Raw genomic sequence first — 14,679 nt, 5'->3', positions numbered from 1 at the left:
ACACACACACACACACACGCACACACCCCAAAAACAAATGACTAGGCAGGAACATCCCTCCGTTATTAAAACAATAAGGGCCTCATATCCAACTCAAACTAACACCTATTGGGGACCTCAGGCACACTCCTCTTTGTCAACTCACGTATTCGCTACAACCACCACAGAGGTTGGACAAACAGCTACTTACACCGCTGGGAAATAAGCTCAGAGAAATGAAAGGACTTGCACAAGGTCACACAGCTACTAAAACCAAGCCCATCTTACTCTAAAGCCGCCTCCGTCCCTGCCACGTGGAGCTTGGGCTGTTTCCCCAGGGAACCCGGATCCTCGGTTTTGGTGAGGCCTCCCTCAAGAGACCAAGAGGGTTCCGCCCGCCTTCCTCCGGTCCACGGAGAGGACTGGCTGTTCCCAGCCCCTCAGAAAAGCTGTGGCCACACCCGCAGCCCCTCCACCCGGCCCGCTCCCTCCCGGGCTGGGCCGGGGGTTCCTTCCCCGCGCTGTACCGAGGGTCCCGCGGGCCGGTGCGCGGGGGTCAGAGGGGCTCCTCGCCACGCGCTGAGCGCCGCCACGTGCGGGGGGCGCCGGGAAGCCAGGTGGATAAAGTCGGGGACACGATCCCGGGAAACCGCGAGAAGCGTTCTGAGATGGGTAGCCCCTGCTTACGGTGGCCTGCGTGGCCCTGGCGCCCGCTGACAGTGGCCCAAACTTTCTCCAGTGTTCTCCAACCGCTTCCTCCCGCAGCCTCTGGGAACCCGGAAGGCGGGGGTGCAAGGGCGGCGGCTGCGGGCCCACCAGCTGCCCCCCAAGACCCTCTCTTCCCTGCTAGGCACCAGAGCTGACTTACGGAGGCGCGGGGGAACACGCACCCCGCCACTCCCCGCCCGTGGGACCCCAGGTGAGACCCGGCGGGCTTCCTTCCCTGCCCTAGGTCCTGTCTCCCAACTGGAGAACAGCAGCTTCTGCGCCGGGAAAAGATGTCTGGGGAGACGATCCGCCGCGGAGAGAGGCGGTGGGCCGTGGGGATGGAGTCAGGGGTCTTCAGGTCTGCGCGGGTCGAGCGGCTCTCCTGCCCAGGAGGCGCTCACCTGCCGGGACATTCCCTCCCCGCACTCCCTAAGCCAGCGCTCCGCGGAGGAGCGGAGGCGCGACATCCCCGCGGCGTGGAGCCTCGGGGTGGCTGGAGCAAGGGTCCCCGGCCTCCAGGGAGCAGGCCTCGGGAATGTGAGCTTCCCTTTCCGACTTCACCGGGTTTCGCTTCCCTCTCCGAACCCACCCACAGCTCCTCGGAGGCCCGTTCCATTGGGAGCCTGTCCTAAAAATCCACACTCTTCTCCCCCGCCTGGGACCATCGGAGAATAATTTGGAGTTCTTTCCGGGGACCCTTACGAAAGCTTCAGACTCTTCCTCCCCTCCTCCCCGTGCCCCACGGCCAGTCAAGGGAGAAGTCCCTTTTCCTGAAGGCATTTGTCCAAGGAAGCGGCAGTGACCACCCCGCCTGGGGCCCGTCTGGGAGAAGCTGGTATCCTCCCCTTCAGGGATGGGAAAGGGGAAAGCCAGTTCCCCACCTTGCCTGGGATCCGACTGGGAGACACCAGGCTTCCCTCCGCTCCAGCGGCGGATCTGGAGGAAGGCGGGTTTTTCACTGCTTTCCCGGAGCGGGCCGGGGGAGAAGCCAGGTTCCCTCCCAGCCAGGCTGGCGTGGCGCGTCGCTCAGCTGCAGCCCACGCCCGGGAACCGCGCGTCGGAGATGGGGCTGCCCAGCCTGGCTACGACCCCCGCGACGGCCCCGGACGCTGGCCCGGGAGCGGCGCGGAGCTCGCGGCGAGAGGGGCTGAGGGCAGCCAGGACACAGGGCCCTCGCCGGGTTGTGCCGGCACCGTGCGCCCCGGGACCGTGCGCCCTCCTCCGGCACCGCGCGGTCGGCGCCCTTCCGGGGGCCGGGTCCCGCGCCCCTAGCTCCACGCCGGGCCACTTACCACGGTAGCTGATTCCCGGCTTGTAGAAGTCGGGGTCGCCCTCCACGCGGAGGCTGAACTCGGTGTAGCCCTCGCGCCGCGTCCCCTGGGCGCGCAGGATGCGGCTGCAGTAGCCCTCCGACTTGGGCACTTTGTCCAGGGTCTCGTCGGAGAAGGCCAGCGCCGCGGCCAGGGGCAGTGCCAGGGCCAGCAGCGCTGGACTCCGGCTCAGCCTCAGGGGCGCCGGGGACAGCCTCATCCTCGCGGGCGTCCAACTTTGTGCCGCTGCCGCCGGCCCTCGCCACGCGACTCCTGCCGGAAGGGGTCCCCGTGGAAGCGAGACCAGGCGGAGCCCGGGCGGGGAGCGGGAGCCGGCGCTGGCGACCGGGAGACCGTGCGGGTCTCGGCTTGGCGGCTGCCGAGCTGCGCGGCGCTGAGCTGAGCTGAGCGAGCAGAGCCGCGCGAGGAAGGGAGGGCGGCGGCGGAGGGGGAGGAGGGCGGGCTGATTTTGCCCAGATCCCCGAGCGCAGCGCTGTTTTGTTTCCGAGCTGGCGATTAGCGGCGCGGCGGTGTTGATTTTGCGACGCTAGATTCCCAGGGTCTGGCGAGGATATCATAAGGCACAGGGACACTGCGGGATCTGTCCCGCCACCAGGAAGGCTGCTGCCCCAACCCCAGCTACGCCTTTGCACCCTGCGGAGTAGAGGGCTCCCAGGAGAGAAAGACGGCAAACTAACTTTTGTTGCGCACCTACTTTGTGCCTACCAATATGCTGGGTGGCTGGCTCAGGGTATCTGCTCATCTGCTACGCTCTCCCTGCACACGACAAACGTGACAATAATTTCACTCATTTTACAGATGAGCAAACTGAGGCCTGCAGCCGACCAATTAAGGCGGGGTTGGATGCCACGACTGACTCTACTGCTCTTTTGGAACAGGTCGGACTGGAGGATGAGAAAGGAACAGCATGACTCATCCAACTGCGCCCAGTAGGCACAGCGCCTACGGCCTGTAATATTTTTGGAGACTCCTGAAAATATTTTCTTTAAAATCAGAAGGAAAAAAACATTTAGGGCTAATAAAATGTTATATATAATATCAATGTATTTCTATTTACACCTACACAGTCATAAACTATAACGTTTACTGTTGTTTTATGAAGGAAGGAGACCCCAAGGACAGAAATGCCTCAGGCCCAGGAAAGTCCTCATCTAGGCCCAGAAAGGAGTTTCAAATGGTTCAAAGAAAAGCCTGTGTTTTCTTGGCTTAGATTTTTGTCCCCGGTGACTGATTTTTAGAGAGGAACTGAGCCTGAGGCACCAGGAAAAGGCCCAGGTGCAGGAATCTCTCCCAGTGTTTCCCTGGAGACAAATTGGAATCAAACCTTAGTTGTGTCATTCACCCGATGTGAGATGTTGGCGAGTTATTTTGTCTCTCCAACCTTGAGTTTCTCGCTCTGGAGGGTGTGTGCCTACAGGCTAATACACCCTTCCTGTAGGGGGTGCTAGAGTCCAAAGAAATGTCCCATATAAAGCACCTGGTAGGGGCGCGTAGGTGGCTGAGTCGGTTGAAAGTAGGACTTTCCGCTCAGGTCATGATCTCACAGTTCATGGATTCAAGCCCCATGTTGGGCTAGACAGCTCAGAGCCTGGAGCCTTCTTCAGATTCTGTGTCTCCCTCTCTCTCTGCCCTTCCCCCTCTCGCACTCTGACTCCCTCTCTCAAAAATGAATAAACGTTAAAAAAAAATTTAAAACACCTGGCCTAGCCTTCAGTCTCCCCCCCCCCCCCGCCCCCAACTCCATATACACACCCACCTCCTCCAGGGGTAGGTCTGGGCTGGTCCTGGGTACCACAGAAGGAAGACCAGACCCACCTGGGAGATGCCTTAAGCCCGCTGCCTCTCCTCAGTGTGTGCAAGCATCCCTCCACAGGTGCTTTCGGAAGTTTTGGTGGTTACCTCTCCTTCTCTCCCCGGGAAGTCAACACATCTTAACAGCCTACACTTAAAAAGCAATCTCCTTTGCTTTCCAGGTCAGGTTTTTCTCTTTGACATCACTAACAAACAGCCCAGGGGAACCATCTGCATTGGAGGTCTCCATGCCTCCCACACCTGCCCACTCACTTCTCAGTCCTCGTCCTGGGACTCCCACTGCCATTATTAACTGGGCACCTTCTCTCAGAAGTCACCCAAGAGTGCCCCCTTGCTGAAGCCAATTATGCTCTTTTCTCAGCCCTGGCCTTCCCTGACCCCCAACAACACCTGATCCAGCTGGCTAGCCCTCCTTTACAGAGGTGCTGCTCAGATTCACGTCTGTGTCCTGAGCGAACTATCTCCCGTATCACTAGCTCAGAGCTCATGCTAGATTCCATGGTGCATAGTCTAAGTCATCCAGCATCCTTTTGTTGAGTGTAGATATGAGGCCAAGTCTGTGCTGAGCAGTGGGCATCACAGGGAACAAAACTTCATTCATTCATTCATTCATTCATTCATGTCGAAGGCCGTCCATGTGTTCAGTGCTGGGACACAAGACAGACTTATTACCTGTCTTTGTGGATCTTACCATCCAGTGGGAAAAGCAAATATTAAATACACAGTTACAGAATCTTTTCAAACTATGATTGTGATATATGCTACAAACAAAAAAAAGTGTTTTGTGAGATTTTATCTCAGAGGACAGGAATGAATATACAGAGATGAATAAAATGTGGCTTCTGTCTTTACAGATCTTACTGTATGTCCAGTAACCCAAACATGTGCTCTTGAGTGTCTTTTCTTCTATACCAACATATTAAAATCCAACATGGCAGTGGACGGGGTAAGGAGCAGGAAGGGATGTAAGAGTTAATTTTTTATTAAACATTGACAAGAAAACCATGTCAGGTAGGAGGCCCATGTCCCCTCCCACCTCATTTCCCAAATTAGGAGCCTATAAAATCACCTGTCGAGGCGCCACAGCTAAGAAGGGGAAAAGAAGCAAGATTCAAAACAGCCCTCACTGACACCAAAATGGGCTTCCTCCCACTTCATGGCGTTGACCTCATCATCTGGGCTGACAGGCTCTCAGCAGCCCATCATCAAGCTCCAATGCCACTACCCAAGTTAGATTTCCCCAACCCAACTCTGCCGTCACGTCAGACCCCTGTTCTCTCCCCCACACGTCCGATCCATCACTGAGTTTCATCTTCTAACTACCTCTTGAATCTGGCCACTTCTCTCCGTCTCCTCTGCCACCACACCAGTCCGAGTTGTCTTCATCTCTCGACCTCGTGATTGGGCTGCCCATGTCCGTTCCTATTCCCCTCCGATATGCTGTCTGCACTGAAGCCTGAAAGATCCTTTTGCAAATGCAGATTTGAATGTCAATCCCAAGGTTAAAATCCCTTTTCAGTGGCTTTTTGTGGCTCTCGGAACAAAGACCAGAATCTTCAGCATGACCTCCAATGCCCTCCTGAATCTACAACCCCTTTGGTCATGGGCTCCGGCCCCCAGGGCTTTTCAGTACTGGGAGCTTGTGCCTGTGCCATTCTCTCTGCCTGGCATCCAGTGCTCTGGAGTCTCTCCCACTCACCACCTTCCCCAGCCAACTCCTAAGCATCTCTCAGATCTCAGTGCAAAACTGCTTCCTCAGAGAAGTCCTTCCTGATTTCCTATTTATATGCCCCTCTTTATATGCTCTCCTGGAACCCGATATATTTGTCTCTTAATAGTCTTAAGGTTTATGATTCCATATTCATTTTTGTGTTTGACTTTACATTTTGTATTTATTCCATGTCTGACCCCATCACTAGATTCCAAGCTCCGTCAGGGCAGGGACTGTCTCTGGGGCTCACCGCCATATTCTCGATGCACACCATGTTCTGTGAATAAAAGTCTTTAACAGGCTCCCAGTGCCCTCTGACTCAGCCCAAGTTCTTCAAATGACCTTCAAGGCCTTCCATGATCTGATTGTAGATCCCAGACGGAGCTCCCAGTGCTGCCCAACTGGGTTCCCTGTGTCCCCCGCTTTCAGTCCTGCCTCGACACTTTGTCAATAGCTTTCCCATCACCTAGAATGCCTTCCCCTCCTGTGACCCATTTAAATTCTCCTCTCCTCCATGGAATGAGATTGCACATTCTCTCCTCTGGACTTCAGTAGAACTTAGAGGAGAAAGTTTCTTATTTTGACTATTGTGTTCTGGTGGATTGTCACGAACTCTTTCGTGTGTCTGTGTCTCATCTCTTAGCAATGAATCCAGTTTACTTTCTATTTAATTTCCTGTTCAGATGTTTTGTTCTGTTGTAAAATACACTGGACTTCAAGAAATCTCTTTCCAGTTTCGTAGCCTAAGGCAGAGCTAATGTTAGTTGCTAAGGTGTTGCTAGGGAAAGTCATTTAGCCAGGGCAGATAATTAACTTTATCAGTGTGTGCGGGTAAGTCACAGAAAAGAAGAGCTGGGGGCCCTACTTATCCAAGGGAAAAAAAATTCCTTTGATTGGTAAGAGGTGAGATCAGCCTTTTTTTTTCCCCCCCCCTTTAAGAGAGAAGGGGAAAAGAAAGAGTTTCTAGATTAGTGTTTTTCTAAGTATGGCCATTGAAACACAAGCATTAGATGTTTGCCTCAAAAGCAGACTCCAAAATCCCACCCCAGACCTATTACATCTGCACTCTGAACAAATTCAAATCAAAGTTTAGGAAACCACTGTCTCAAGAGCTTGTAATGCAGACTTGAAATACAAGAGTTCTAGTCCGGCCTTCCCGCATTTGGGCTGTGTGAAGGTGAATGCTCTTGGCGTCATAGGACCCATCTAAACTGATTTCAATGTACAAAATTGAAAATAGTAATACCCATTTTGCCCTCACCCCAGGGTTTATAGAAATACATGGGTAACTGAGGTAATAATCTGTAAACCTCAAAGTGATTTACACAAAAATTATTATCGTTAGTCTTATTCTATTAATTTAGAACAAGAATCCAGACATGTCTTTGTTTCTCTAACTCATAGAGGTATACTCAGAAGCTTTCACGGAAAGGGATTTCTAGAAGAAGAAAGTAGATAGACAATAGTGGAAATTGAATCGCTCTGAATAATCTATTTGTAATCTTTCATGCGGAAAAGCTGTCTACCAGTGAGCCAGTAGGTTTTGAGACTAAGTTTTACTTATTTATTTTGAGAAAGAGAGAGAGAGTTCCAAGCAGGCTCCAAGCTCAGCGCTGACAGTCGGGAGATCATGACCTGAGCTGACATCAAAAGTCTGACGCTTAACCAACTGAGCCACCCAGGCATCCCAGGCATGTGACTCTTGATCTCAGGGTCTTAAGTTCAAGCCCCACATTGCATGTAGAGCTTACTGTGAGGAAAAAAAAAAAAAAGCAATTTATTAAAGAGATATTTATCCAGCACTTGCTGTGTTCCAGGCATTGGCCATAGCCTATGTAAGTACCCTATCTTTGGAATTCTGAAGCTGACTAGGTCCCTCCCACAACTCCACCCAAGGTATGAGCTTTCTTGTTCACTTGGTCTCTCCAATGCTTTGGTCCCCATTTAGTTCTACCCTTCCCTGTCCACACCCCCTCCCCCCTTCCCCCCTCGCCCCACTCAGGAGCATTTCCCTACTTATTTCTCACTGCCACGTCCAGATCAACATTCTAAGATATCCTTCAAAAGTCCCTCTTACTCTAAAGCTCACAGCATCCCATTTATACTTCTTCATCCTCCGTCGTCCTACCCCCATCATCTAGAGCCTCCAGGTCATTCCCCTACAGATACAGAAAACTCTGCCACTGGTGTATGGGCTTCCTGCCCAGCCTAACGCATGTAGTCTTGGGAGGCTAGAGAGTCTGAATGTCTGGCTGATATTTAGTCATCTGTCTAACCTCTTCTACTCCGATGAGCTTGGCTCTCTCCGTGTCAGCAGCCATCCCCGACAAAAAACCTCCCTTTGGAGATCTGGATTCCCAGAAGCTCTCCATCATCCCACTTTTAGCTTTCCCATGTCCTCACCCCCATGACCCCTCTGTGTCATTAAGGGATACTATTGCTTACTCACTTCTGATTTTCCCAGCCCATCTTGTTGTCAATTCCTCTCCCACCCAGTCTGGACATCATGCTTAACCATTTTAACCACATCCTCACCAATACTCTTCATTGGGTCATCTCTTTTACTTCTCTGCCTCCTCTCCAACTAACCCCCAAGCCCAGATCAACTAAGCAGAATTGTGGAGCTATCTCAGACTTCTGAGTTCTGCTGCCCCACCAATTGCCTTACTACAGACTCATGAATTCTGTTCTTAACCACGGTTTTTAAATGGATTCCTAATCAGTTTCCTCTTCCATTCTTCACAGCCCCTTATCTCTTTCTTCTAGTCCTTACCACCTTTACAAGCCTGCTGAATCACCCTGGTTACTCTCACTCTTTGCAGGGGTGAAATGGCAACCTGGTCTCTTATTTCACCCCCCAGAGAGAAGACATAACTTCCTCAGATCTCTGTCTCCTCTACCGTCAAACGAAATCGGCAAAACCCTAATTCACTTCTTGCCTCCAAGGAGGAAGCGTTTCGCTCTTTGATTCTTCAGAGGCTAACTCCCCACCTGAGTTCTTGTGCTCATTCCCTCCTGCCTTCTGCTGAGCGCTAATCTGGCCATGAACCGCCCTGCCCTTCGTGCTTCAGTCTCCCTTCCTGTTCACATCCTCAGCCTGTAGGCGCTGGTGAATCTCCCCATTCCTGGGCTGGGCCCGGGAACGGTGATGGGCGAGAGGTGCCCTGACAATGGACATTTCACTGATCTTCTCTCCCTCTCCAGCTGTTTTCTTAACTATGTGCTTCCGAGGGGCGCCTGGGTGGCGCAGTCGGTTAAGCGTCCAACTTCAGCCAGGTCACGATCTCGCGGTCTGGGAGTTCGAGCCCCGCGTCAGGCTCTGGGCTGATGGCTCAGAGCCTGGAGCCTGCTTCCGATTCTGTGTCTCCCTCTCTCTCTGCCCCTCCCCCATTCATGCTCTGTCTCTCTCTGTCCCAAAAATAAATAAACGTTTAAAAACAAAACAAAACAAAACAAAACAAAAAAAAACTATGTGCTTCCGAGCCGTATTTGTTGAAAGAGTTGCCCTCCCTTGCTGTATCACTGCTCCCTCAGTTTGTACTCATTTTTACATGCAATGCAGTTTGGGATCAGCTCATATCTGTTTACTGACTGGTCCATCAGAGGTCACCTAAGACCTCCTACTTGCCATAGCCGTTGTCTGAATTAAAATAGACAAAAGCCATCAGTAAGAGCCCTGTCATTGTACAGCTGGTTGGGAACTCACCAGTAAAAGGAGCTAAAGAGAACTGCACAGTGGAAGTAGGTCTAAGGTGTAGGCCTAAGGTGTAGACCTGGTCCCAACCAAGAGACCTCTCAGCCTTCCCGCTTTGGATTTATGGATGAGAGAGAGCCTCATGTCTGAATGCAGGATAGCATGCAACGTGCAGCTGTGGACAGCGCTCAAGAACAAGCGCTTGCAAGTCCAGCCATGCATGGAACCCAGACTCCGTCCACATTCCCGGGTGGCTTTCTTGCTATTAATCCAGCAACCAGGACCAAGCAGAGCCACCTTTTTGAAGTTTTGGAACTTCATAGCTTAGACCACATGACCATGGCACACTACTGCCACCTGGTGATAGGGAGTAGAATATGCAGCGATACAAAATCGGGAACTCTCAAGGCACTCATAAGGTCACCTCCATGGGCCTATTTTAGAGTAGACTGTTTGCTCTTTGATAATAGAGTCTTCGGGTTTTCCACTGTGTTTAGAATAACGTGTCTGCATGAAGTAGATATTTGGTGAAGTTTTGTGAAATTTAATCCTTTCATTCAACAAACATTTATTGATTAACTAGGAGGAAGGTAGTACAAACATAAAAGATAATTCCTGATTTCAAGAAGCTGTGGAAACAGGCAAAGCAGGTATTTGTAAAACAAGAAATCGCATACACTATTAATGAAAGCACAGAGAAGGGAGTGACTAATTCTTATTGGGGTGAGGGCCCAGGAAAATGTTCTAGGCAGAGGGAAGAGCCAATGCAAAGGAAGAGATGTGTGAAAAAGCAGGATGTGTCCTTGGGATAATAAAGTGATCTTTTCAGTGGCACTGTATGCAGATAGATTGTCAGTGAGAGTCTGGGGCAAGGGCATATGCTAAGAGGCTTTAACAGCAGTCCATAGGAGGACCATGGGCTGAGGCTGGAGAAAGGATGACAAGGGAGGGCTGTTTAGGGTAAAGAGGACAGAGTGCATAGTGATGTGTAGGAGGGGAGAAAGGAGTCAGATGACTCTGAGGGTTCTCACCTGAGCCACGGGGTGGGAGATGTCATGGTGGTAACTGAGAGAATGAATTCAAGAAAAGAAGCCACCGTATGTGGGAACAGGGGGATGATATGAGATTATATATCTATTCAATTGTGGTTATGTCCCACTTAAGGGGTCTTTCAACAGTCTGTCTTGACAGTGGACTGCCCAAGGCAAGAGGTAGCCAGCTCAGAAGCCAGATGGGAGCTGGGGGACAGAGACCCAGAGGATGGTAAGATCCTGTGCCCCAACCCTCCCTTTAAGACACCCTCAAAACTTAGCTCTCCTCTGTTGCTTCCTCTCTGCTTTGTGCTCTGATTTCCAAACCAAAAGGCCAGTTTGATCAATGTGCCATTGCTAGACTGCTAATGGAAAAAAGAATAATCTTCTGTGTCCCCTACCTGGCTCACCAGGTGACATATGTGGTTGTCATGGTGGCATCCTAGAGTGAGCCAAAGAAGTAGGATGTTACACTGGATGTGTAACCTGGAACGTATCTGTGGTCTTGGGGGGCTGCCAGGGCTTGTTGGTTGATGGCTCCTCTGCTCACACCCAACTAGAACTGGAAGGAGGCACTGAGAGAGGGAAAAAAAGAAGAAAATGGACCCACATCCTTTTCAGCTTGAGGCCATGAAGAAATGGAGGGAAAGAGACAGAGTAAAAAGAAGAGGAGGTCAAAGGAGAACACGGAAATGGCCAGAGGGGCACGTGAGTGGCTCAGTCGGTTAAGTGTCTGACTCTTGATTTCAGCTCAGGTCATGATCTCATGGTTTGTGATTTCAAGCCCCACCTCAGGTTCCGTGCTGATGGCGTGGAGCCTGCTTAGGATTCTCTCTCTACCTCCCTCCCTCCCTCCCTCTCCGCCCCTTTCCCACTTGTGATCTCTCTTTCTCTCTCTCAAAAATAAATAAACTTAAAAAAACAAATGGCCAGAAAGTGTATTTAGTACAAAAAGGAATACATAGGAGAAACAAAGAAAGGACAGAGGAAAAGACGCTTCTCTCTTCCTATTACCATAATGAAGTGTCCATGTGCTACAGATAAAAAAAGGCATTCTTTGCCTTCTAATTAACTGTGGCCCAAGTTTTGCACCTCTCTCAATCTGGAAAATATAATTGCTGAAGCGTCAGATTTATGGATTGGATTGTGACTTAAATAAGTGGCATCCAACTGTTACTTCGAACACACCCCCAAAGAGCTAGGACCTGGAAAAAAGAAAAGTCTCTAAGAACACAGTTCAGCCCCAAACTCATTTCTTTTGGAAAACTGGAAGCAAATTTATTGGTCTGGGTGTTAAGAGAAAGAATCAAACACATTTTATTTGTGCATTCCTTAAACAGTGATGAAATTAACAATACTGGGTGCTTTATTGTGTCTCCAAAGGATGGGAGGGCGTGCCTCCTGTCTACAAAGGGCTTGCAATAATCAGAGCGGACAGCCCTAGCCTGCTTCTCTGAGTGCGGCAGCGGTGGTCTAAGTGCTTCCCAGAAGTAGACTCATCTAATCCTCACAACAACCTGGGTAGTTGCATTTCTCCATTTTGCAGATGAACAACGCGAGGCATAGGGAGGTTAGGTGACTGGCTTGCCCAAGGTCACAGAATATTTGAAAGCCCATGCAGATCTATAAGAGACATTTCAGTGCCAGTTAAAGACCAAGACAAACGGTCTCTGTTTCGTGCAGAGTCCCCAGAAGGAGAAATCCCCACAGGCTGCCGTTGTCCAAAGGTTTCAGGGAAGCAGTAGGGCCTGATGGAGGGGTAGGATTTGGAGAGATGTGGGAGAAAGGCACCCTGAGTAACACTGACTGCGGGGGCTTGGACAAGTGGCGGGACAGTGAGGGGCCACTCGGTCTGGAACAAAAGGCCAGTGGCAGGAAATCACTGGGACGCTGTCCTGATGGCAACAGAGCTGTGATGAACCTGCGGTATTGGAGTTCCTCTTGAGAAGATTTAAATGTGAAATGAGCTTTTGTTCTCGGCCCAGTGCATTTTAATGCTGTGATACAGGAGCCAGAATTCAGAGAGCGTTCATTCATCAGGCTCCATTAACTCATTAAACTTACATTTCACTTTTGTCTCTGTTCCTTCGTACTCCTTAACAAGTCCTGGCATCTCAGATGCTGACCTTTTAGAAAGATTCTTATGCAGATTGTCAGTCCCCTTCCTTATCCTTGAAAACACGGCTCCAATGGCACCTCCGTGAAGCCTTCAGTGATGCCCTGGGCAGTGTTGTCACTCTCGTGTGCACCAGCCTCCTTGTGCATAACCCTTGCAGCATTTACCACCTGGGAGCACCATCTACGTATACACCTTGTTATCTCTCACAAGACCCCGGGGTCCTTAAACGGTGGAACTGTTTACTTGGCATCCCTAGTGGTTTGCACAGACTAGATAGTAAATGCTGAATGAAGGAAGGAAGGAAGGAGTCTCCATCATTATATTGGAGGAATCCAGAAGACTATCTGACTCAAATCTTTATCTTTTTTTATGAACTCTGTAAAACCAAAGTAGCTTCCTGGAACTCCGCTGCATTTATAGTAGCCTGTTTATTTATTGCCTTCATAACACCCATCACAACCTATAATTATTTGATCTGCTTGTATCCTCTCTTAGGATAGCGCAAACCTCGTAAGTGCAGGTGCACCTGTCTTGTTCACTGTCTTGTTCACTGTCACGTAGTGCATGGCATGATGTAAATGCTCTACAGATATTTGTTGAGTAAAAGAACGAATATTACATCTCCAGTTAACTGTTCAGATTCTTTTTGGATTTCCCAAGTGAAGGGAGGAGGATAATATAAACATAAAATATAATTTCTGCCTTCAAGAAGCTGTAAAGACAGACAAAGCAGATATTTGCAAAACAAAGAATCATATGTACTAACTAGTAATGAGAGCAATTCTGATTGGGGTGACTTTCTTTTAGATGACTCTAATTATTAGGCAAAGAATTCTTTCTGTTGAAATAAAAACTACCTTGCTAGAATCCTTACAGAATATGCCTAACACTGTGCCAAGAAACAGATTGTGGTTTTAAAAATATATGTCCCCGATTCTTTGAGAATCCTTCCTTCAAAAGGTAGAGCTTAATCCTCCTTCCCTCGAGTGTGAGCTAGATTTAATGAGTCACTTCTAATGACTAGAATAATACAGAAGTTATGGAGTGTGGCTTCAGAAACAGTCATGAAAGGCACTCTGACTTCTTCCTTGCTTTCTTAGATAGCTCACTCTGGGGGATGTTATCTGCCTTGCTGTGAGGACACTCATGCAACCCTATGGAGAGACACATGTAACAGGAACTGAGACCCCCACCCTGTGAATAAGCCGTCTTAGAAATGGATTCTCCAACCTCAGTCAAACCTTCGGGCAACTGCAGTCTCTATGGACATTCTATCTGCAACCTCATGAGGGACTTCAAACTAGAGCCACCCAGATAAGCCACTTCTGAATTTCTGACCTATGGAACAATAAAATAAATATTATTCTAAGCAATTAAGTTTTGGTGTAATTTGTTACACAGCAACAGATAACTAATACATAACTCCATAAGTGTTTGCTGAGAATTACCATGTTGCACTATTTTCTTCTCCTTTCCAGTTTAGACATGGTTTCTGGATCCTCATCCTCGCCTTCTCCCAAGGGCATGTGGCACCTTGTCACCATCCCTGAAAAAGGCTGGCACCAAGAACTGAATGCAGAATTTAAGGTATGGCTGTGTTACCCCAAAGGAGAGAGGCTAGATCTCCCCCATCTAAACATGGTCACATCATGCTATCAAGTGCCATTGACTTATTGTTTCATTTTATTGTTAAATTTTTCAAACATGCATAAAAGTTGAAAAATTGTATAGTTAACATGTATCCACTATCTAGATTCCATAACAAATATTTGACCACACTTGCTTTATCACAAATCCATCTATCCATCCATCGTTCCTTTTGTCCTTCTTATTTGTTTGATGCATTTCAAACACGTTGAAGACATCCATGTTGACATTTCAGCCAATCCAAATCTCCAAATCCTTTACTTACTTGCTGCCTCCCCCTACCTATTCATTCCCTACCCTCTGTTTGGTCCTGAAAAACAGCACTGCTTACATCTACTAGCATAGAAAAGCAGAATGGCACAGGGGAAATAGAATAGGTTTTGAAGGTGGATAGACCTGGGTAGAAATCTAGTTCATTTATGTCCAGCTATGTGATATTAAGCAAATGACTTAAACTCTTGGAGTCTTGTTGTATTCATCTATAAAATGAGGATGAGAAAAAGACCTACATGCAGGATTATTTAGAGGACAAGAGATTACACATGAAAAGCATTTAGCATAGTATCTGGCATGTAGGAGGTGTTCAACTGAATGATAGCTAATATTATTTGGTCCACCGTTTCTGCCCATCTAGTTAATTTTGGATT

The 14,679-nt window shown here is 49.2% G+C and overlaps 1 protein-coding gene across 2 annotated transcripts in view; it reads right to left on the bottom strand.

The window, feature by feature from the left end:
* SPON1 (spondin 1) overlaps positions 1 to 2,535 on the bottom strand; it is a 262,782-nt gene extending 260,247 nt beyond the window's left edge. Inside the window, exon 1 of one of the 2 annotated variants that reach the window (XR_006297419.1) lies at positions 1,980 to 2,441. Coding sequence is in view for 1 of the 2 variants with exons in the window: in XM_043580725.1 (XP_043436660.1) it covers positions 1,980 to 2,217 (238 nt within the window). In the remaining variant the exon portion in view is untranslated. Of the gene's footprint in view, positions 1 to 1,979 lie in introns of both variants that reach the window. The other variant, XM_043580725.1, reaches the window with a different exon arrangement.
* Positions 2,536 to 14,679: the final 12,144 nt, after the last annotated feature.

Source organism: Prionailurus bengalensis, chromosome D1, assembly GCF_016509475.1.
Source record: "Prionailurus bengalensis isolate Pbe53 chromosome D1, Fcat_Pben_1.1_paternal_pri, whole genome shotgun sequence".
In the NCBI taxonomy this organism is placed as follows: Eukaryota; Metazoa; Chordata; class Mammalia; order Carnivora; family Felidae; genus Prionailurus; species Prionailurus bengalensis.
The sequence above is the reverse complement of the archived record's forward strand: the minus strand, read 5'-3'. Positions and strand labels throughout refer to the sequence as shown.